This window comes from Chelonia mydas, chromosome 26, assembly GCF_015237465.2.
Source record: "Chelonia mydas isolate rCheMyd1 chromosome 26, rCheMyd1.pri.v2, whole genome shotgun sequence".
NCBI lineage: Eukaryota > Metazoa > Chordata > Testudines > Cheloniidae > Chelonia > Chelonia mydas.
In genome coordinates, this window is record NC_057859.1 from 1,888,849 (window position 1) to 1,908,715 (window position 19,867).

The window sequence follows — 19,867 nt, forward strand, 5'->3', positions numbered from 1 at the left end:
GTTCTGTAGAAAAGAAGCAACAGAGAAGATCGATTCGAACCCGCTCAGAGTCTGAGAAATCCACTGAAGTTGTGCCAAAGAAGAAGATCAAAAAGGAGCAGGTTGGCTTCCTCCATGTAGAGAGTTAAAATATATTTTGTATTCATAAATGTTGTGGCTTATATTGGTGCCTTTTTATTTTTCTCCATTTTGCCCATCGAGTTTCCTTTTTGGACTATCCTTCATGAAATCCCCCTGTCTGTACCATTATTGCTGTGACTCTGCTACTGGCATCTTCACAGTATCAGTTCAGGCTTTGGATAATGGGAACTCAATGATGCAAGACTCCTAATGAACCTGACATGTTAACTTTGAGATTTCTGTTGTGAGCAAAATGATTTTATGTTTTAATAATATCTATTTGATGGAATTGCCACCAGGTTCCTTCCTCTTCTTACTCTTGGTTTAGCTGCTGGTTTGTATTGAGGTTTTGTTTTTCAAAGTTTCTGATTTATTTGATCACTTTTGAAAATGGACTCTAAGAATGATCTATTTTAAAGATGAATAATCTGACTTTTATGTTGGCAGACATAAACAAAAAAACAAATCTTAGATTTTTTTTTTCTCCCCCTTAAGTAGAACATGTACAGGGCACTCTTTTAATCCGAATGCCAGACAGACAAATGTTGTTGCTTTATTTAAAAAAAAAAAATTCTGAGTGGAGATGAGTAGGCAAGTTGAGCAGGTGACATACTTAAATATTTAACTCAATACACTTATTTAACAAGTTTGTCAGAGTTGTTGGTTCTTTTCCTTACTATCAATTTTTCCATATTTAAACCATAAGGGCACCCACCCTTGAAACCTGAAACTTTTGTAGAACAAATGTTTCTTAATACAGTTTTTTCCAATGGGCTTTTTTAAAAAGGGACGCAGGTTAAAGTTTTTTTTTTAAACTTCATTAGAGTAAAATAAATATTTAAAAAAAACCCCTAATTTATTCTTTGCCCATTACACTTTATTTTATTTTATTGCACTTCAATCATCTTAAAGGCTGAAAATAGGCCTTGTCTATTTTTTTTTTTTTTTTTTAAGTTTCATATTTTGGTTCTGATGCACTAGTATGACACTTCCATGTTTGGGTTGCCAAAGTGACAGAAGGAAATTTAACTCTAAAAAAAGTTTGTCACTGAAACCATTTTTTTTAAAAGGCAACCTGTTGGATGTAAAATAGCTGACACGTAGGCCCTTTAACTTCTTGATGTGAGAAGTTGCGATTCCCCTATTTTTAAATAAATCCTTTTGCAGTTGCAAATTCTCCTTAATTTAACAAAGGTATAAGAACCAACAATAGGAACATTGTGGTTCCAGGTTAGCTTTGCTTGCTTATACTATGTAGCTAACTAAGGCAACATAGTACATTAAATTGCTTTTCTCAGGCAAAGTATGTGACTAAAACGTAATAAAATAATCAAAGATGCACTGTAATGCACATAACTTTGAATGTATTAAATTATATTCAAAATAAGTCTTACTAACTTCTTACAATTATGCAACAATATTTGTTACCCAAAGTCAAGTTTTCTTGCAACTGATTCCCAAATTCAGTCTGTGACCACTTGGTTTAAATTTATAACTGGAATGAATACAAATGGGAAAAACAAAATGTTAATGCTACTGTTACAGTGAGAAATAGAGAAATACAAGTGATTGTTTAGATTTTATATTTGTATTACGAACTGTATCCTATACAAATCCTTCTATTGTATGTTTTTACCTATTGTACAACAAAATAAAATATTTTTTAAAAAAATTTAGATTAATCCTTAAATATTTACTAAATGTGTTTCTATATGCTTTGTTAACCACATTGCAAAGAAATAAAAGCCTGCAATTCTTAGCCTAAAACCAGGACCTTAGGAAACAACTTTCTTCCTTTAATTATGCTTTTTATCACCAAATTCTCACATGTATTACATGTATATTGGCAGAAAAATTTCTAATTTCATCCTTCTGATGTAGGACCAAGAACGTGACGTGCTTTTGGAAGATCACAAACTTGTCTACTTAAGTTTGTACTGACATGAGTTTCCAGCTGTATAGAGCTCTGCAATGCTCTATATGGAGTCCTCATCCCCACCTTTATGGGCCTTGCAGCCCTCTATACAGAGAGAAGGTCCATATCCCCAGAAGCTCAAGAGTGCATGCTTGATGGAAGTGCCTTAAAACGGCAATACATTAAGTGTCTCACTAACCTGAGTCAGACCTGTATAAGTACAAGTTTACCTTAACAGGTGTTGGGTTTTACAACAGCATCAGGGTTGGCTACAGGAATGAACCCCTCTCCTGCCTGCTGGACATGGATAAAGTTTTCCTGTTGTCTTCAAGCACAAAGGGAGTGATTGGAAAGGACCTTGCTATTGAACATATGGCTGCCTTATCACCTGGTATTCAGCCTAGGCAGCTAGGATTAAATCCCAGCAGGACAGAAGGCTTACACTGAGAAGGCGACTGCCAGACTACATCTGAGTTCAGATATGCTAATCACTTAAACTTGGATGTTTTTTCTTTTTTATACTAGGGGAAAAAATTCCTCTGTTAACTATAGATTTTCCTGTCCAAACAGGTAGAAATGGTTCCACAGACAGCAGTGAAGACTGGATTACAGAAAGGTGAGTTTGTCTGAATAAAAACAAACATTGTTTGTTTATTAGTACCCCATTTACAGGCCATTCATTGTATTTCACTGATGGCTTTCAGTCTGTGTGAACTGCAAGTAATTCCCAGATGTTTGTGAGTGACTCCATTGTATTGATCTACCTTCGTTCCTCTGAGTTGTAGCCCTCTTTTTGTAATAATAGTTGGGAGAATAGTGTATGCTTGGTCTGCTTTAAAGTTTTCATGACATGATTCTTATAAAAAACCAAATGAGGGTGTCTGAACATAGGCATATTTTAAGATGAATGATGCGGTATTACCTGTTGGGGTTTTATCCCTACCTGAATGGTGATAGTTCAGTAGGTTGTGCCAATACATGAGCCATCCAGCAGTTTGACAAAAGGTTTTGTTTTGTTTAATGCCATTTGAATGCTATTGGCTGAATTACTTTTTACCCTGGAGCACTGAAATGTTTAGTGGCAAAGTTCTGAACTTAAAACGCTTGCCGTAAGTGAGATGCTTGTAAAGTCCTGCCTTGTGGCTTCATCTTTCATGTCTCTGTCATTTTTCTCCATGTGATCTAAAAAGAAAATGAAAACAATATTTTAGGATTAATTTCAGTGTGTTGTGTTAAGGTGCCAGCGAGATTTCAGATTCTTGTAAACCTCTAAAGAAAAGGAGTCGTGCCTCAACTGATGTAGAACTGACTAGTTCAGCATACAGAGACACATCTGACTCTGATTCAAGAGGACTTAATGATCTGCAGGTAAATGTGTGGTATTTGCACACAGATATACATTTCAGTATGTTTGACAGAGAAGTGGCATTATTGATGGCTGCAGTTTTGAATAAGCAAGTAACTCAGTCGTCAGATTCAGATAACTGAATTGTTTTGCTCTTTAAAAAGTCTAATACAATGTTATGGGAATGGTGAGAAAAATATTTCAGTGGTAGGTTGTGGGGGACATAGGCATTTTCCTGTGCTGGTCCAGTGCTGAAAAAGGATCTCTATTAAATGGGCAGTAAATTGTTTGTCACTATATATTGAGGTCCACAGTCTTTCAGATAACTTTCATATGGTCTTTTAATGTATATTAACTGCATTTTTTCTTTTAATCAGTGCTGACTTAATATTTTTCCATGCCATTGTTAGCCTTTTAAAGTAGTTTATTTAAAAATGGTTGTGGATTGATTTCTTTATAGGGTAGTTTTGGAAAGCATTCAGACAGCCCATCAGCTACTGCAGATGCTGATGCTTCTGATGTACAATCAGTAGACTCTAGCTTATCAAGAAGAGGCACTGGAACAAATAAGAAGGATACTGTTTGTCAGGTAGGTGGAAAGTGCGTGGTGGTATTGTAAACAAATATATGCTAAAGATGTGCTGTCTGATTCTGATTTTAATCTGGTCTGGTAGGAAACTCGCTTTTCCAATTATGCTATTGTATTTTGACTAAATCTCATAATTTGACATTGAACATCCTGAAAAATGATGGAATGACCGGGCCTTGTAGGTTTAATGCTCCAGAGGTGTTTGTGGTGGTTCCTTCCCCCCCCGCGCGCCCCCCCCCCCCACTACAAAAAAATGGAAATGGCATTCTGCAGGTTAATAAGCCTGAGTCCATAGAAAATACAATACAACCTATACTGGGTAATATCACCAAGCAAGCAAGTTGCTCTGTTCTGCCCTATTTGAAGATTCCATACGGTCTTTCAGAGTAAGACAAAATGAGTATTACAGTATGCTAGTCTACATAAGACATAGGTCTGGCTAACTGGCAAGGTCTGCATCAAAGGGAAAATGTTGTAATTGTCTTGCCAATTGCTTGAGATTACACACCCACACCCCACACACCATGCTTTCCCCTCCTAGCCTTATATATGGCTAGGAGGGGAAAGCATGTTTGGCAGCCGCTGCTGCATGCATGTGCAGGAGAAGAGAAATCTGAAAGCACCACAAAATAATCCTGCTAAGCTGATGCAAAAAGGATGGGAACACATTCAATGACTGCTGGAGGCTTCCAGTGGCCTTACTGTTGCCAGTTCTGTCAGTGGCTTCAGCCAACTCTCCTGCCTTCTTCAGAAACCAGGAAGCTGTAGTGTCATAGTACGTAGAGGTTTCAGCCGGTTAATTTCCCTTGCTTCAGTTCTGTTAGTCACTTAAATTTAAACATCCATCAACAGCTTTGTTCTCTGACTAGTTATTTGCTTGTTTAAGATCTGTGAAAGCTCTGGTGAGTCTCTGGTGTCATGCGAAGCAGAGTGCTGTAGAGTCTTCCATATGGAATGCCTGGGACTGAAATCAGTACCTGATGGGAAGTTCATCTGCGTGGAGTGTAAAAATGGTAAATGCATTACTGTGTTTTGAGTGGTGGGGAAAAACCTCGGTTTCGGAGCCTGATGGATTACAGTGATTGGAAGAAGCTTCAGTAATCATATGCTGGGCTGAACAAACTTAGGCAGAGATGTTCTATAGTAAATAAAGTTCTGTGCTAACTTCCTTCCCTCTCCACTTAGCAAGTACTTTTAAACGGAAAATTAGTAAACTGTTCAGTGATAGGGCTGTGTCTTCCTGTTTGTTTATCCTGCACCCTGCGCAATGGGGCCCTCATCCTGATTGGGGCCTTAATAAATGTGCAGTAGTAATAATCTGTTGTTTTATAGTGAGGGAGGGATATTCTACTTACACTGGTGGAATTGCATTAACTTCAGAGTTTTTCCTCCTCTGCCAAGTTTGCAAACTTGCCTCTCGGAAAATAACTGATAGCGTTCATGCTGAGGTTTGTTTTATTCCCTTTCTTAAAAGGACAGCACACATGCTTTTCCTGCAAGCTTCCTGGTAAAGATGTGAAGCGCTGTTCAGTCAATGCTTGTGGTAAATTTTATCATGAAGCCTGTGTTCGTAAGTTTGCCACTGCTGTCTTTGAGTCACGAGGATTCCGTTGCCCGCAGCATTGCTGTACTGCCTGCTCAATGGATAAGGATATCCACAAAGCAAGTAAAGGTGAGAGCACAACTGGATTTGGATAGTACTAGGAAACTGCAAAATACCTGACAATGAGACAAGTAGCAGAAAATGAAGATGAATATGATACTTTACACTCATAATGTGATACAGTATAGAGGGATGGGACATCAGTTTATTATGAACGGATTCATTATCAGTTTGGTCATTAATACAGTGGGTTCGCTGTGAAACAGGTCAGTCTTGGTGGGGTAATGTGAAACAGCCAGCATCTTGAGAAGTAGTGCTAAGGACACCTGGAATAGCTTCTGTGTCATTTGGACTTATTTGGCTGTTGGACTTCTGGAGTTTGCTGTAAGTTAAAGGTCAGATGTACAAAGCTGAAGTACCCTTAGACAGATAGCAATGGACTGTATAACAGAAGTTCTGTCCCAAAGAGGTCCTTTCCTTTAGAAGTGAACTAAAATGGTCAAGCAAACCAAGCAGTTTTAGGTTAGTTAGAGCCAAATGGGTCTTGTCTTCACTTAAAGAAGTTCTGCATCCAACATTAGAGTTAACAGAGTGAAACAGCATGTTGCTTTTTTGAAGAAGTTAATGTTTAATATCCTGGTTAGACTAAAACCAAACTTGTATCGCAGTCTGTGAGGTCTTCTACGCTATCCCAATTCCACTGTGACATGGTGCATTTTTCTGCATTTATATTAAACAGGACGCATGGTGAGGTGTTTGAGATGTCCGGTTGCCTATCACTCAGGAGATGGCTGTATTGCTGCAGGAAGCTTGTTTGTGTCATCTCACATTCTCATCTGTAGCAACCATTCCAAAAGGAATCTCTCTTCATCCGCTGTAAATGTAGGCTTTTGTTTCGTTTGTGCAAGAGGTGAGCAGTACTTTTTTCCCCCCTTCAGTTTATATGTCTGGTGTGGTCATTACTACAGTTACATGATAAAGCTGGGGTATTTTACACAATTATTTTTTTCTCTTGGGGCTCTCTGTTCGCTTCAAATCTTCCTCTTTGACTGCTGGGATAGTACACATGATATTAATTTATTTTTCATGCAAGAGTTTTCGCGTACAGTTTTGTTCGGTGTGTTCGGTGTTCAGACACAATTTTGAAGCACTGAGAAGGCATACTGTGTGTGCTGCCATTTGAGAAGAAAGTGAACGTTGAGTCCCCCGTTCCAGCAGTTGCAAGTCAAATCAGTAAACATTGATTCTCTGTCGCTTCAGCAAGAGGGGTTGCTTTCACCCTCTATAAATTGAAAATAATGGAGCATCTTTTAAGTGGGTGGATGGGGTTTGCTCATAAGCGAGAAAATGCCTGTTTTGACATCCGGCTCCCATCTGAGAAATATATTTTTTTTTTTTAGAAAAATGTTACAGGAATTACCACCTAAATCAGTTAAAATCTAATTACAGTAAAAATATCGTTTTCCATATGCTGCAGCTATTTTTTTTTCCCCTGGTGTTTTTTTTGAAGACCCCAGAAGTCTGTCAGTCACTTTATTTATTTTAACTTCTGCCAGAAGGTAGGACTAAATATTCCAGTGCTTTAGTTTACTTTGGTCAGAAATCCCAGTGCAAAAATATCTCTACCATGTTCTTTTTGCTGTGAAATTTAGAAACATGGAGTTTTTGTGTGTAATTTTGTGTGTGTGTGTGTATAATATGTAAAAACACGTGATACGTAACATTGCAAAAAGTTCACACTGAATGCAACATGTCTTTCAGCTGTTTGACAGTCAGTAGTAAAGGAGTGTAAATACATGATGAATCCTGAATCTGCTTGTTTGTATTCAGCTGTGCAATTAGAGGCCTCGTTTGTGTGGTAAAGATGGTTTTGTATGAGCAAGAGCAGATTACTAGATACAGGATCTAGAGAAAGGGAAAAAAAGAGGGGTCCCAGAGTTGGATTTTTTCCTGGTTCTAATTACAGTACAGGAAATGGAGCTGTCACAGAGGTTCCAAGGTAAAAAACAGTTCTTTCCTTTTTACATACATCTAATTTTTTCCAGAGAAATGGCGTCCGGAGGTTCAGAGGGAAACAGTAAGTCTTAGAATGCTGAGCCTGGGAGGGGCTCTCGAAGTGTGTGAAACAGTGTTTGCAACATGGTTCAGTGCTTTTCCTTTTAATGAGCCTGTTTCAGTGCTTTGGGGCATTTCTAAACAGGAAATATGCAAAGTGAATCACGCTGGTGTTGCGTAACCATACGCACATGCAGACAAACTTATGGATGTTGCATGTATCTTTATTCTTTTATTGCTGAGTTGTAAATTTCTGTATAGGTGTTTTGCCCTACTTTAAGTTTTATTTTGATTCTGACTTCATTAGCGTGTGTACAAGTGCACAATCTAAAAACAAAAATTCTGTTTTCAGATCTCTGAATTATAACTAGCAAAGCCCATTTGTATATGTGAACTGAACCAGTCGGTTAGGTACTTTGTTTTAAACATTAGTTTGAACACCTGTGTCAAACAAATCTCACTCATCTCATATTAATATTCTAGTTAACAATTATGTCCAGGTGCCCAGGAAAAAAAAAAATGGGGAAAAAATTGCTTGTCTTCTCTATCTTTTCAGCATAGAATTAGTAAAGCTCTTGAATGGAATCTGCCGTAAGCAGAGCAGAGATATGTAAAACAAAACTGTCCAGAGCTTCAAGATTTATGCTAGTTGTGTGGAAACACTCTGACTTTGGTCTCAGATGCAGGAGCTTATATCCTACTCATGAAGAATCAGCTGAGAATTGGTGACTGAATGATTGTTGGTTGATGAGAGATCAGATTAGAAATCCCTCTTTAAAAGGGCCAGCAGTGGCCTCAGCCTGACACTATAAAGACTTACATGAGGGATTCCATACTCTGGGACACTGCCTCTTCACCTGCTATTGTTGTAGTTGCTTTTTCAATGATGGGGCAGGTCATAGGGCTATATCTGTTGCTTGGAACAAGTTTACTTACATGAGTGAGTTTAGATATTGGCAGTCTCAGTTTATTAAAGGCTGTGGTTGTAATGAGATCTGAGTTTAATTCCATGATAGGCTTCCAGAATGCAGGAACTCTAACATTTCTAGAGCAGCTGTAGTTTGTTTGTAATATTACAATATACCAAACGGCATTTTAAAGTTACAAAACCAGGATAATTAGCTATCCAGTAGCATGCGGTATTTGTTTCTGTGAAGGACCACAAAGTATATGGAACACACTCAGCTTTCAGAAGTCAATTTCTGCTCTTGTGTTCTACACCTCCCCTCCCACCTCTTTATAAAACTATAAAACTTCGTCAGAAATGTATTCTTCTCTGTTTATGAAAATGAAGCTCTCCGGGATTATTTTTTAACATGCTGACCATGTACTCGGCACTATACAAATACAAAATAAAGACAGTCACTGGGTCCATTAGGTAAGTTCCCTACAGGGGGGAAGTTTTGTGCATGCATTTGGCATCAAGAGTCAGTGGGAGACATGCGCAACTGAAACCAGAATTTGGTGCTAGGCTTCCAAATCTGAATATTGGTTGCCTAGTAGCATGAAAAGAGGTTTCTTCTTACTCGTATTGTGATTGCACCAGAAAATGGAGTTGCAGATATGGCACTTCTGCTACTTTCTAAAGTAAGTTATGTAAGTTACAGAAAGTGTTTTTTTTCTGTCACCAGTTTGTTTCGACAGTGATTTATATATGTTTCACATCTAATTTATGTATCTGAATTGAACTACTTACAAGTCCTGTAACTGGAACCTGAACTGTACATAAGGGTGCACCTCCTAATAGTAATAGAAGTAATCTTTCAGCACCATGCAGATGGGAATTAAAATACATTGGCATGCCTGTGTACTCCCTATGTCTATTGAAGTTTAAAAAGATACAAAATAACTGGTCACTAAATGAAACCCCTTTGTATTTTGGTAGGGATATAGCAACTCTTGGAGAATATTTGATATAGATTTGTTTTTGTCCAGGATAGCTGACATTGGGAAGCATTGTGCTCTGCCAGTGGAAAGATTGAGGTGCAAGGTGCACCTTCATCAACCCATTCAGCAGTATTGCTGGCTCACGATGGAGTTCCCTCAAATTACCTTTGATCAGGATGGTGGCATGGAGTGAGGAACTGGTGAAATTCTCTGGGTGGTGGCGGGTGCACTGCGAGAATCCCTTGTAAGGAAGAAATCAGGAATTAAATGTCCTCCAAATGTTCTGTTGTTGCACGTGCAAACAGTGCTACCTATCACTTAACATGCTAAATAGTATTAGGAACAGAGAGTTGTGTATTTAGACCCAATGCAGTCTTAGAAAGTGGTAAAATGTAGGTATCAAAACACTAGCAGAATATATCAAAAACTTACCTAGTAGCTACATGTAGCCAGGGCCTGTTGTACTCTTCAACAGTGGGACCAAATGAGACAGCTGTATTAGTCTGTTTTATCACCATGGAAATACCCTTTATTCCCAATCCCCTCTGCCCCACACAAGCACTTCTATGGCTCATAGTGGAAATACTCAGTAAACTTAAAATTTGTTGATTATTTTTGAGAATGAGGGGTGGTTTTTTGTTGTGTTTTTGTTTTTGTTTTTTTTTGCTATCCTGGTGGCTCCATTCCCCTTGCATCAGCTCCTGCAGTGTTGTCTAGGCAGCCCAGTTCAGAATCTCCTTCCCCGGAAGGGAGGAACTTGTAGCTGGCTTCAGCACTTCATCTTCCTAGGGCCTTAACTGCTGTGCTGTTGGAGAGCAGGGGCAAATGCAGGGAGACAGAAAACAAAACGTCAAGTGATTGACAGTGGCAAAATTCCATAGCCGTGGAAATGCAGAGTCCATGGAGCTTTTCTTGAAATAAGTAGGGCAAGTCACACCTCACAGCTATTGTTTTGGGTGCTCTGCAGACTCACTGTTTGTTGGCTCACGTTTGGCACACATCTTTTGGGGTTTTCTCCACAACTGTAAGGGCAAGAAAGACAATGTAAATTTTTAAAAAAAATTTAAAGGTGAGATCCTGGAGCCCAACTCTGTGGCAAGCGGTGAGTTCCATGGCTGTGGAGTCATGGAACATATGGGGACTTGCATATACCATCTGTATTTCTCCAGTTTATAGCCCTTACTGCCAGTACTGTTTCCGATGCAGTGATATAGTCACGCTATTTTGTAATTTGGCTGGCTGTTTTCTTTGTCGGGGCAGGATGGCTCATAGGGAATTGGCAGCAGGTACTTTTCTGGTGCTTTTTTTTTTTTTTTTTCTTTTTTAAAGTGTGCAAGTTAAAACTACTGCACAAATAAAATTTCATTTAGAAATGGTTTTTATTCACTCTTCAGTTTTCTTTACACTCAGATTCAGTCTGTCTGACACATAACCTCTTCCTTTAGTAGATATAGAAACCTTTTCTGTCACACCTTTTCTTTTTCTTCATATTATCTTTTCTTTCAAACTTATAACATATATATGCATAATAGGTGTTGATTTGATTTATTTTATTTTCTCCGTTATGGAATCATGGGTAGTTTCATTGCAACTCATCTCTTTCTGTTTGTTTCATATAGGGCTGGTAGTGCAGGATCATTCAGACCCCCTGTTCAGTTCATATGCCTATAAGTCCCACTACCTACTGAATGAATCAAATCGTGCTGAGTTGATGAAATTACCTATGATTCCTCCTCCTTCGTCAGCTTCCAAAAAGAAATGTGAGAAAGGTAACCAAATAGTTTCTTTCTCTTCAGTTTACTTTCGCTTTTCCTGTTTTTTCTTTTCTCTTTTTTTTAAATCAAACAAAAAATGTTTGCTTATCAAGCACCACCTGTTGCTTTTAGTAAATTTCACTCATTGATTATTGTGAGTGTGTGTTCATGTTGTTGGCAAAATATTTATTATAATAAAAGGGCTTAAAATAATTAATATCACTAAATTCTCCCTCTCCACAAAAGGTAAAGTCATGTATCTGCCACTAGGTAGTCTCCATAAAATTGGAATAATCTAAATATAACACTAAGGGGTGGTGAATAAAGTTTAGTATTGTTGCAGTTTAGTGCCAGCTCAATGACTTTTAAAACTTCTTAAATTGCTTATCTGAGGAAGTCTGTTTTGGAGCCTGCTTAGAGCCTGCAACAGTCAGAATAGAGAATTTATCCGTTTGAATGTTTGTTGGTATATTGGCATTCCAGAAGAAGACTGAAGACTTAGGAAGGCAGATGGCTTTTTCCCTGTGCATTTTTGTTACAATCCAGGGGCCTTGTATTTCATTTCTGTTAGTGCAGGCCGACTGATGCTCCTTTCTCTCCTCATGTGACTGACTGCTCACTTCCTGGAACAATGCTTCTTATTGGAGTGGCAGAAGATGCTGCGTCTCGAGCAAACAGGGATTCTGCCCTGTCAAGAAAGGCAGGCAGGTGGGCAGTTACAATAGTATTAGGACAGAAGCGTTTTCAGGAATAAAAAATGATTGCTTTACGCCGGTAATGCTATTGCTTTAAAAGGAATTTATGGAAACAGATTCAGCTGTGTGTGTCTGTAAGATTCTATCCCCACAAAAATTTGATTTCCCAAAGGGTGTTCAGAAATTGTGCCCAGTCAGTCATTTTAAAATTAGATCATTGCTAGATGTAGATAGCTTTTATTTTGTGTAACTTCTGACCACAAAAATTATTTTGAGCCCTCTGTATGCTTAGCTTGAGCAATATCTTACTAATGCATCCTAAGAGCAAAGTTTTCTTGCTTAGCTCTGAGAGTTTTGTTTTTGATTTTTGTTTGGTTTTCGCATCTCTTTGGCATTTTACCATGTTGGATATTGTTTCAGTAATTTATGCTGGGTCTGTATTTCCTCTGAAACAACACTTACAAAAATTTGTTAAAAAATGAACACTTGATCATCGGGGGGGTGCTCAGGAAAGTCCAAATGCTTGGATTTTATTACATTTTTAGCAGAGGAAATATAGTAAGTGATTTTGTCACTGATTGTTTAAGGAATGCTTTTTGCAATATATTACAATCAAATCAATGACAGTTTTGAAAGTCTATAGGTGGACAAGATTTTCTGATGAACATTTGAAAATAAAAATTCAAACTTCAGATATGATAATTGCTTAAAATGCTGTTTTAAATCTCTCCCAGTCTTTTTACCCTGGGACTAAAAAGTTCATTACATTTCTATCTAGATTGTAGCAAATGTGTTTATTGTATGAGCTTCTTTGTGTATTGCCAATGGTTTAGATGTGCTGTGAGTGCCCACAATAATAAACACATCTGCTAGAAAACAAGCCAACCAAAAAAGAACCTTTTTTGTCTAAATTTTTTTTAAAAAAGTAATGTTTACCACATTCTGAGATCAGATTCCCTTTGTGTTCAAAGGGAACTCTGGGGGAGGGGGAAATCTTTCTGTAATATCTCATTCTGCATTATATAAATAAATTTATAGTGCTCACACTGGTAAACCTTCATTTTGAAGGGTATGCACAGATTTATAATTACAATTCTAATGTGTTTTTCTCTTGTAACTTTGAAAGCAGAAAAACATTGATCAACCTATAGGCTGATTTTTATGCACACTAACTGATTGCTAAGGGATTTAGTCATGACAATGTTGGTTTAAAAAGTATTCCAAAAAAGTGCAAAATTTGTCTAATTGTCAAGAAAAGGTGTTGGCCACTGCCAGACTGTCTGGATTAAAAAAAAAATACCATACAGTTTTCAAGATGGTTTCTCTTAGGGGGATCTGATGTAATGCCAACTTGCCCAATTTAACCTAATTTTTAAAAATTCATTGGCTTTCTTGTTCCAATTTATGATGCAGTCAGGAATTATGATTTCACATAAAGAGAGGAGACATATATATATATATATATATACACAATACGAAAAATACTTATTTTTAATCCAGCATTGTAACTTTGACTTGATCCCTTCCTTTTGCCATATGTTTGGTGTGAGGCAAATCCAAGTTTAATGCATTTAATTAAATATTTAAAAACAAACAAACAAAAAAAAACCTCTCACAAGCCCCAAACCCCTATTTCTGTAAAATGAGTGAGTTTTTGTTTAAAGGTGGGAAGTTATTGTGCTGCGAGTCCTGTCCAGCTTCCTTCCACCCTGAATGTCTCAACATGGAGATGCCAGAAGGATGTTGGAATTGCAATGACTGTAAAGCTGGCAAGAAACTACGTTACAAGCAGATCGTTTGGGTCAAGCTTGGAAATTACAGGCAAGTTCACTGAATACAACTGGAAACTATTTTAAGTTTTTGTTTTTTTACTATATCCTGCAGCTACGCAGGTAAACAACCAGAGCAGCCCAGCGTTAATAAACAAGAGCCAAAAGTACACACTGTATCTAACATGGTGTCAGATGTTGTATGGCTTTTTAATTAAATTCTACTCATGTATTTTTAGGCATTAAGGTGAATACTTACTCAAGCTCTATCTGTGGGTTCCCTAAATGTGTCCTGCTGATGGAGAAGATCAGGAAATACCCAGGGCATCAAAACTTCCTAGTTTGCATTTATTTTTAGAGATCATTCATAAAAGGCCTCTGCAGGAATGCAGACAGTTGTTGATCCTCTCTCTTGCAAGTCCCTACCTGTGCCTCTGAATAAATGTGATCAGTAAAATGCTGCAAGTCTAATAGACATTGGTGGAGATGATAAAAAGTCCTCTATTTCCCAAGACCAGGAAGGGCAGGGAGATTGCTAGGGGTTTTCATCTCAGATACACTTTTTGCTGCCTCTGTGGCTTTTGGCCTCTTACGTAGATCTGGCTATAGAACACTGACCAGAGAACAAGTACATTAGACAGCCTTTGGCACTGCAGTTTCAAGTTGTCCATGGAGGAATCTTTTAGAATCCCATTTTTTATTGCAAGGGACAATCTTGCTTTTAATTTCTATTTCCAGACTTTCACAAGTACAACAAAACTGCCAGGGAATTGTTACAAGTCAGTGAAATATGTCCAAGACTAACTACTGTACAGTCAGAGGCCTGTCTCTTGCTACAGTTGCTGAGAGCATAGGGCTATCTTTCCAATAATAGCTGAATTTACGAACCCCCTTCCCTATCTGAGATCTTGTGGACATATTGTCATATGACAGATCTCCAGTTCTGGCTCTCCCTAGAATCAACCCCAAATGGGTCCAAGTTCCTCAGAGGTTGAAAATGTTGGAATATCTGCTTCAGGTTGCTGACGTACACATTAAATACCTGGATATAATCATTTATTTTTAAACAGTGTGGACTCTTATCTTGCCTAGTTACCTTTAAGTTCAACACCTTAGTATTTTAGCCTAGGCTGGCTACATATGTTCAGCAGGATAAACTTAAAACTAGAAATGCGTCCATGTAATTGGTTATTTAAATATGATCTTGTAATTAAACCTTGGCTTCAGTGGACAAATAGAGCATAAGAAAATGAGACTAAAAGTAGTTTTTTGAGGTTTTTTTGTTTTTACAGTGTTTATATTTTCTTCCAGGTTGAATTGCTTTGTGAAAATATTCAGAATTGGTCCCACTATTGGCCCATAGCTTCATATTTGGTTTCTAACTCCATTTACTTGAAATTGTCAAATCACATTACAAATAGTATTAGTTAATTGTAGCCTAGGCAGTTCAGTGAACATAGCCAGAGACAACTATCCTTTTATTTGGTTCATGGTGTATATACAAAATATTTGGGTCTAAAGTAGCTGTTACCGCTCCAGAAAGAGATCTTGGAGTCACCATGGATATTCTCTGAAAACATCTGCTCAATGTGCAGCAGCAGTCAAAAACGCAAACGATGTTAGGAACCATTAGGACAGAGGTAGATAACACAGAAAATATCATAATGCCGCTATATCAGTCCATGGTATGTCTATATGTTGAATACAGTGTGTCGCTTTGGTCATTCCATCTCAGAAAATATTTATTAGAATGGAAAAAAGTACAGAGAAGGACAACAAAAATGATCAGGGGTCTGAAACAGATTCTGTATGAGGAGAGAGTAAAAAGCCTGGGACTGTTCAACTTAGAAAAGAGACGAATAAGGAGGGATAGGATGGAGGTTGATAAAATCATGATTGGTGTGGAGAATGTGAATAAGGAAGTGCTATCTACCCCTTCATGTAACACAAGAGCCAGGGGTCACCCAACAAAACTAATAGGCAGCAAGTTAAAAAACAGTCATAAAGAACTACTTCTTCACCTAATGCACAGTCAACCTGTGGAACTCATTGCCGGGGGATGTTGTGAAGGCCAAAAGTATAACTGAGTTAAAAAAAAGAATTAGATAAGTTCATGAAGGATAGGTCCATCAATGGCTATTATCCAAGGTGGTCAGGGATGCAGCCCCCTGCTCTGGGTGTCCCTAAACCTCTAACTGCCAGAAGCTGGGAGTGGATGACGGGATGGGTCACTCGATAATTGCCCTGTTCTGCACGTTCTTTCTGAAGTATCTGGCACTGGCCATCATCAGAAGACAGGACACTGGGCTAGATAGGACACTGGTCTGACCCAGTATGGCCGTTCTTATGTTATGTTCTGGAGTTTTCATGTTGTTTGTCTAATTTTGAGTCTGTGAAAGGGAATGCCTGATATTTAAACAGAATTTTAAAAATACAAATTACTTTTTCATCACTAGTGCTGTTTACTGCTTTCACTCTGCTCACTTGGGCAGTGAAATAATGCTGGCCAGTTTACTTTCTGGTTCTTATGCATTAGCAGAATGCTGCTGGTTGGATTTCCAGTACTGCAAGAGGATTAACTCTCCCCCCCAGCCCCACCCCTTTAAAAAAAAAAAAAAAAAAAAGTTGCCATGGGGAAAAATGAAATGACAATGTTTGTTCTTGACAGGATTTGTAAAACCTCGTTTAAAAAAAAAAAAACTTTAAAAATCTTTCATTAAACAGTGGATCTAAACAAGTTGAATGTTTGGCAAGCATTGAAATTTTGGTTTGATTGTAACTGTTCAAATTATATTTTTAAAATCGCCTTATCAATGATTTGTTTTTTAGTAAAAATATTGTAAAGTACAGCTGGACAGTTGTGTTAAGGATTCTCTCTTCAGATAGCTAGTCCCAAAATTCATATACTACACAAGGCCCAAAGCCGTACCCTGGATTGGGAGCATGAGAACTTTAAAGATGTACATCTTTTTGCGGCGCTTCCCAAGTAAAATCAAAGGCAGTTTTGCTTATGTAAGGAGAATGGGATAGGACGCACTGCAGTCACATATTTTAGGGACAAATGTAGCTTGGAATTCCCAGACTGAGAAGCCGAGCAATTGGCCTTTGTTTCATAGAGTTTAAGGTTTACCCTTTTCTGATTTTCAGGTGGTGGCCAGCTGAGATCTGCAATCCCAGGTCGGTGCCTCTCAACATACAAGGCCTCAAACATGATATCGGGGACTTCCCAGTATTTTTCTTCGGTTCACATGACTACTATTGGGTACACCAGGGCAGAGTTTTCCCTTATGTTGAAGGAGATAAAAGCTTTGCTGAGGGGCAAACTAGTATTAACAAGACCTTCAAGAAAGGTAAAATTCAACAAAGTTTATCGTGGTTTATAACAAAACTTCCACATGTTTGTTTCTACATCGTCACTTAACTTCCATGGGAATTATGTGGCTAGTGTTCTGTGTCTGTGTTAAGCTGCAAACTCTGTATAGTGTCATTAGATAGAGGCTAAATATTATTAGCGTTTAACTTCTTCCCTCTCTGTGCTGTTGGTAGGCAACCCCAATTCTTCCCCACTTACTTAAAGATGTTATGAGGTGGAACCTGGGCTCTGATGTAGAGGGCCACCCCATAGTGTTTAAATATCTACTGAAAACCACTTGGTTTAAAACTCATTCATGCTGTAGTGTAACATTTCATTATTAGCTTGTTCTTTGTAGATTTCTAATTCCTAGCTTTTCAAAAATGTTTCTCAGCAGCAGCAGCCAATACTAATTCCTCCCCATTTTGGACTCCCTTGCACAGCACTTGAAGAAGCTGCAAAACGCTTCCAGGAACTGAAAGCACAAAGAGAAAGCAAAGAAGCACTAGAGATTGAAAGGAATTCAAGAAAACCCCCACCTTACAAACATATTAAAGTGAGTCCTCTCCTTTGTGTGAATGAACTATAGATTTAAACAGGGAAGCAAATTGTGGCTTAGAAGAAAATTCAGATAATCAGTCTGCCATCCTTCAAAGTTCTCTTCTGGCCTGCCTTGTTTAGTACCATAGACCCTTTCATTGTTATAAGGAAGGTGTAAGCATCAGTAAAAAAGGGACTTTGAGTTTAAGGTCAATTTTACTGAAGACAAAGGACTTCGATAATTGCAAGTGGTCCCACCCATCTCAAATGAATCTTGGGGCTTACTTACCATTAAGAAATTATATTAGCATTGAAAAATAACAAACTATTAGTGTGAGAACTTAATTTCGAAATCTGGATACTAAAAAGACGGTCTAGATTTTTTTTTGCCAGCAACCTTGGGGGCACAGTACCCCAGGTTGTGCACTTATCTATTTCATTGTACTTTATAATAGTTTACATTTTTGTATGCCTTAAAAGAGTTGTCATACTAATACACGTACCATAAAGCCTGAAACAGTCCTGTCCCACGTTCTGTGCTACACACCTCATTGCTGGTTTCTCTGAACACCTGATATGCTTGATTGTTAGTGGTGGAGCAGTGCCAGATGCAACCTCTGAAAGTCCTAGATTGCAGAGAAGTATTTTTGCCTTGTTACCTTTTCTGAGTTGACACACTTCCTTTTAGAGAGGAATAGAAAAAATACAACTGTCTCTGATGTTAGTAGCTGTGTGTAATAGCTGTTATTTTTGCCTACATTTTGAAATACCTTGACAGTAGTGGGCCTTGATTTAAGTGGTTCTGATCTAAATTCTGTGTGTATGGCCATAAATCAAAATTTATCCCTTGTGTTTTGTTTTTGTTTTGTTTTGTTCCACAGTCCAACAAGGTAATAGGGAAAGTTCAGATTCAAGTTGCTGATTTGTCAGAAATCCCTCGCTGTAATTGCAAGCCATCTGATGAGAACCCCTGTGGCCTAGAGTCAGAGTGTCTGAACAGGATGCTACAGTATGAGTGTCATCCCCAAGTGTGCCCAGCAGGAGAGCGCTGTCAGAACCAGTGCTTCACCAAAAGACTCTATCCAGATGCTGAAATCATAAAAACCGATCGACGTGGCTGGGGTCTCAGGACAAAAAGGAACATTAAAAAGGTAGAATTTAGGACAAATACTGAGCTAGCCATTAAAGAGTGTGTTTGAGGAGAGTGCTGCTACTCTTTTATTGTTTGTACCTTGAAAGAAAATGTATCTAAAAGTTAATACTTTCAAGTGAATTCATCCTACACACAATTGTTCCTTTAAATTTACAAGGCATGAAACTTCCTCAAGTGGAGGAAATGATAATAAATCCAACTTCATGGAATATGAGACATCTGGCAGAGGTGTTTTTTTTCACAGTTACAATGCTTTCTTATAGAGTAAGGGTCAGATTCAACTTATAATAAATTTCATTGGTGATGGGCAGGAGATGAGGACTATCAGTACTTCTTCTAGAAGGTAGTGATGTACATAAGTTCTCATATTGACTTTCGAGCATGGAGGGAGAGGGGAAAAAATAGTTTTTTAGATGGTTTCAGATGCTCTTTTGACCAAGCCTGGCTATTGAAGTTGCTAAAGTCTTAGAGGGATGGGAATAAAAAATAAAACACACCTCCATTATTTTCTCTTTCCCTCAACCCCAGAGTTAACACAGCAAATGAAATTAATCACACTTCATGATATGAAATAACTCAAAGGATGGGACATGGGGCAACCTAAGGTGGTGAGCCTCTTTCCGAGGGGTTACGTCAAGGTAGCTTTCTGTACTTTCTTTTGCCTTTTCTTTTAAACTCTTACATGATAACATGATCACTCTGCAGTTCCCAGTAGCAGATTGTCTGTATTGGGAGTGGGCGGGGATGCAACATTGCTTTTACAAACGTCTGGTCACCGGGGAGCTGACATAGCCTCCTTGACACTCAACTCTACAGACTGGATTTATTTCAGAAGAACTCGGAGGGGAATAATAAAAGGCTTGTGGTGATCAGGCAACATTGGACAACACGCTTAAGTTCTTGTTTAAAGTTCAAGAAGGCAGAGAAGAATAATGAAGATACAGAGATTTCTGTTGATGGACATGGTGCAGTTGTTATAACTGAAAGCACCAAGAACTGATTAGCTTCAGGAAATACTGAGGACTTAACATAAATGTTAGAATGATTGGAGTCCTTAGAGGAGTGGTAGCAAGTGGGGTAGCACTGATGG

The 19,867-nt window shown here is 38.2% G+C and overlaps 1 protein-coding gene and 1 long non-coding RNA gene across 14 annotated transcripts in view; one reads left to right on the forward strand and one right to left on the reverse strand.

Annotated features, from left to right (window-relative positions):
• Nucleotides 1-19,867, forward strand: part of NSD3 (nuclear receptor binding SET domain protein 3) — a 69,180-nt gene that overhangs the window by 35,795 nt on the left and 13,518 nt on the right. For 8 of the 12 annotated variants that reach the window (XR_006287596.1, XR_005223417.2, XM_037886179.2 and 5 more), the window contains 12 exons: nt 1-101; nt 2,606-2,651; nt 3,273-3,403; nt 3,841-3,969; nt 4,856-4,982; nt 5,444-5,641; nt 6,312-6,482; nt 11,134-11,283; nt 13,628-13,784; nt 16,880-17,082; nt 17,528-17,640; nt 18,506-18,775. Coding sequence is in view for 7 of the 12 variants with exons in the window: in XM_037886179.2 (XP_037742107.1) it covers nt 1-101; nt 2,606-2,651; nt 3,273-3,403; nt 3,841-3,969; nt 4,856-4,982; nt 5,444-5,641; nt 6,312-6,482; nt 11,134-11,283; nt 13,628-13,784; nt 16,880-17,082; nt 17,528-17,640; nt 18,506-18,775 (1,796 nt within the window). In the remaining 5 variants the exon portion in view is untranslated. Of the gene's footprint in view, nt 102-2,605; nt 2,652-3,272; nt 3,404-3,840; nt 3,970-4,855; nt 4,983-5,443; nt 5,642-6,311; nt 6,483-11,133; nt 11,284-11,839; nt 11,977-13,627; nt 13,785-16,879; nt 17,083-17,527; nt 17,641-18,505; nt 19,416-19,867 lie in introns of those variants that run through there. The other 4 variants (XR_005223418.2, XR_006287597.1, XR_005223419.2 and 1 more) reach the window with 4 other exon arrangements.
• The window catches only part of LOC119564497, a 27,427-nt gene continuing 7,656 nt past the window's right edge, over nt 97-19,867 (reverse strand). Inside the window, exons 2-3 of one of the 2 annotated variants that reach the window (XR_005223425.2) lie at nt 9,947-10,536; nt 97-3,217 (exon numbers count right to left, since the gene is read on the reverse strand). This is a non-coding gene — a long non-coding RNA (uncharacterized LOC119564497). Of the gene's footprint in view, nt 3,218-9,595; nt 9,756-9,946; nt 10,537-19,867 lie in introns of those variants that run through there. The other variant, XR_006287602.1, reaches the window with a different exon arrangement.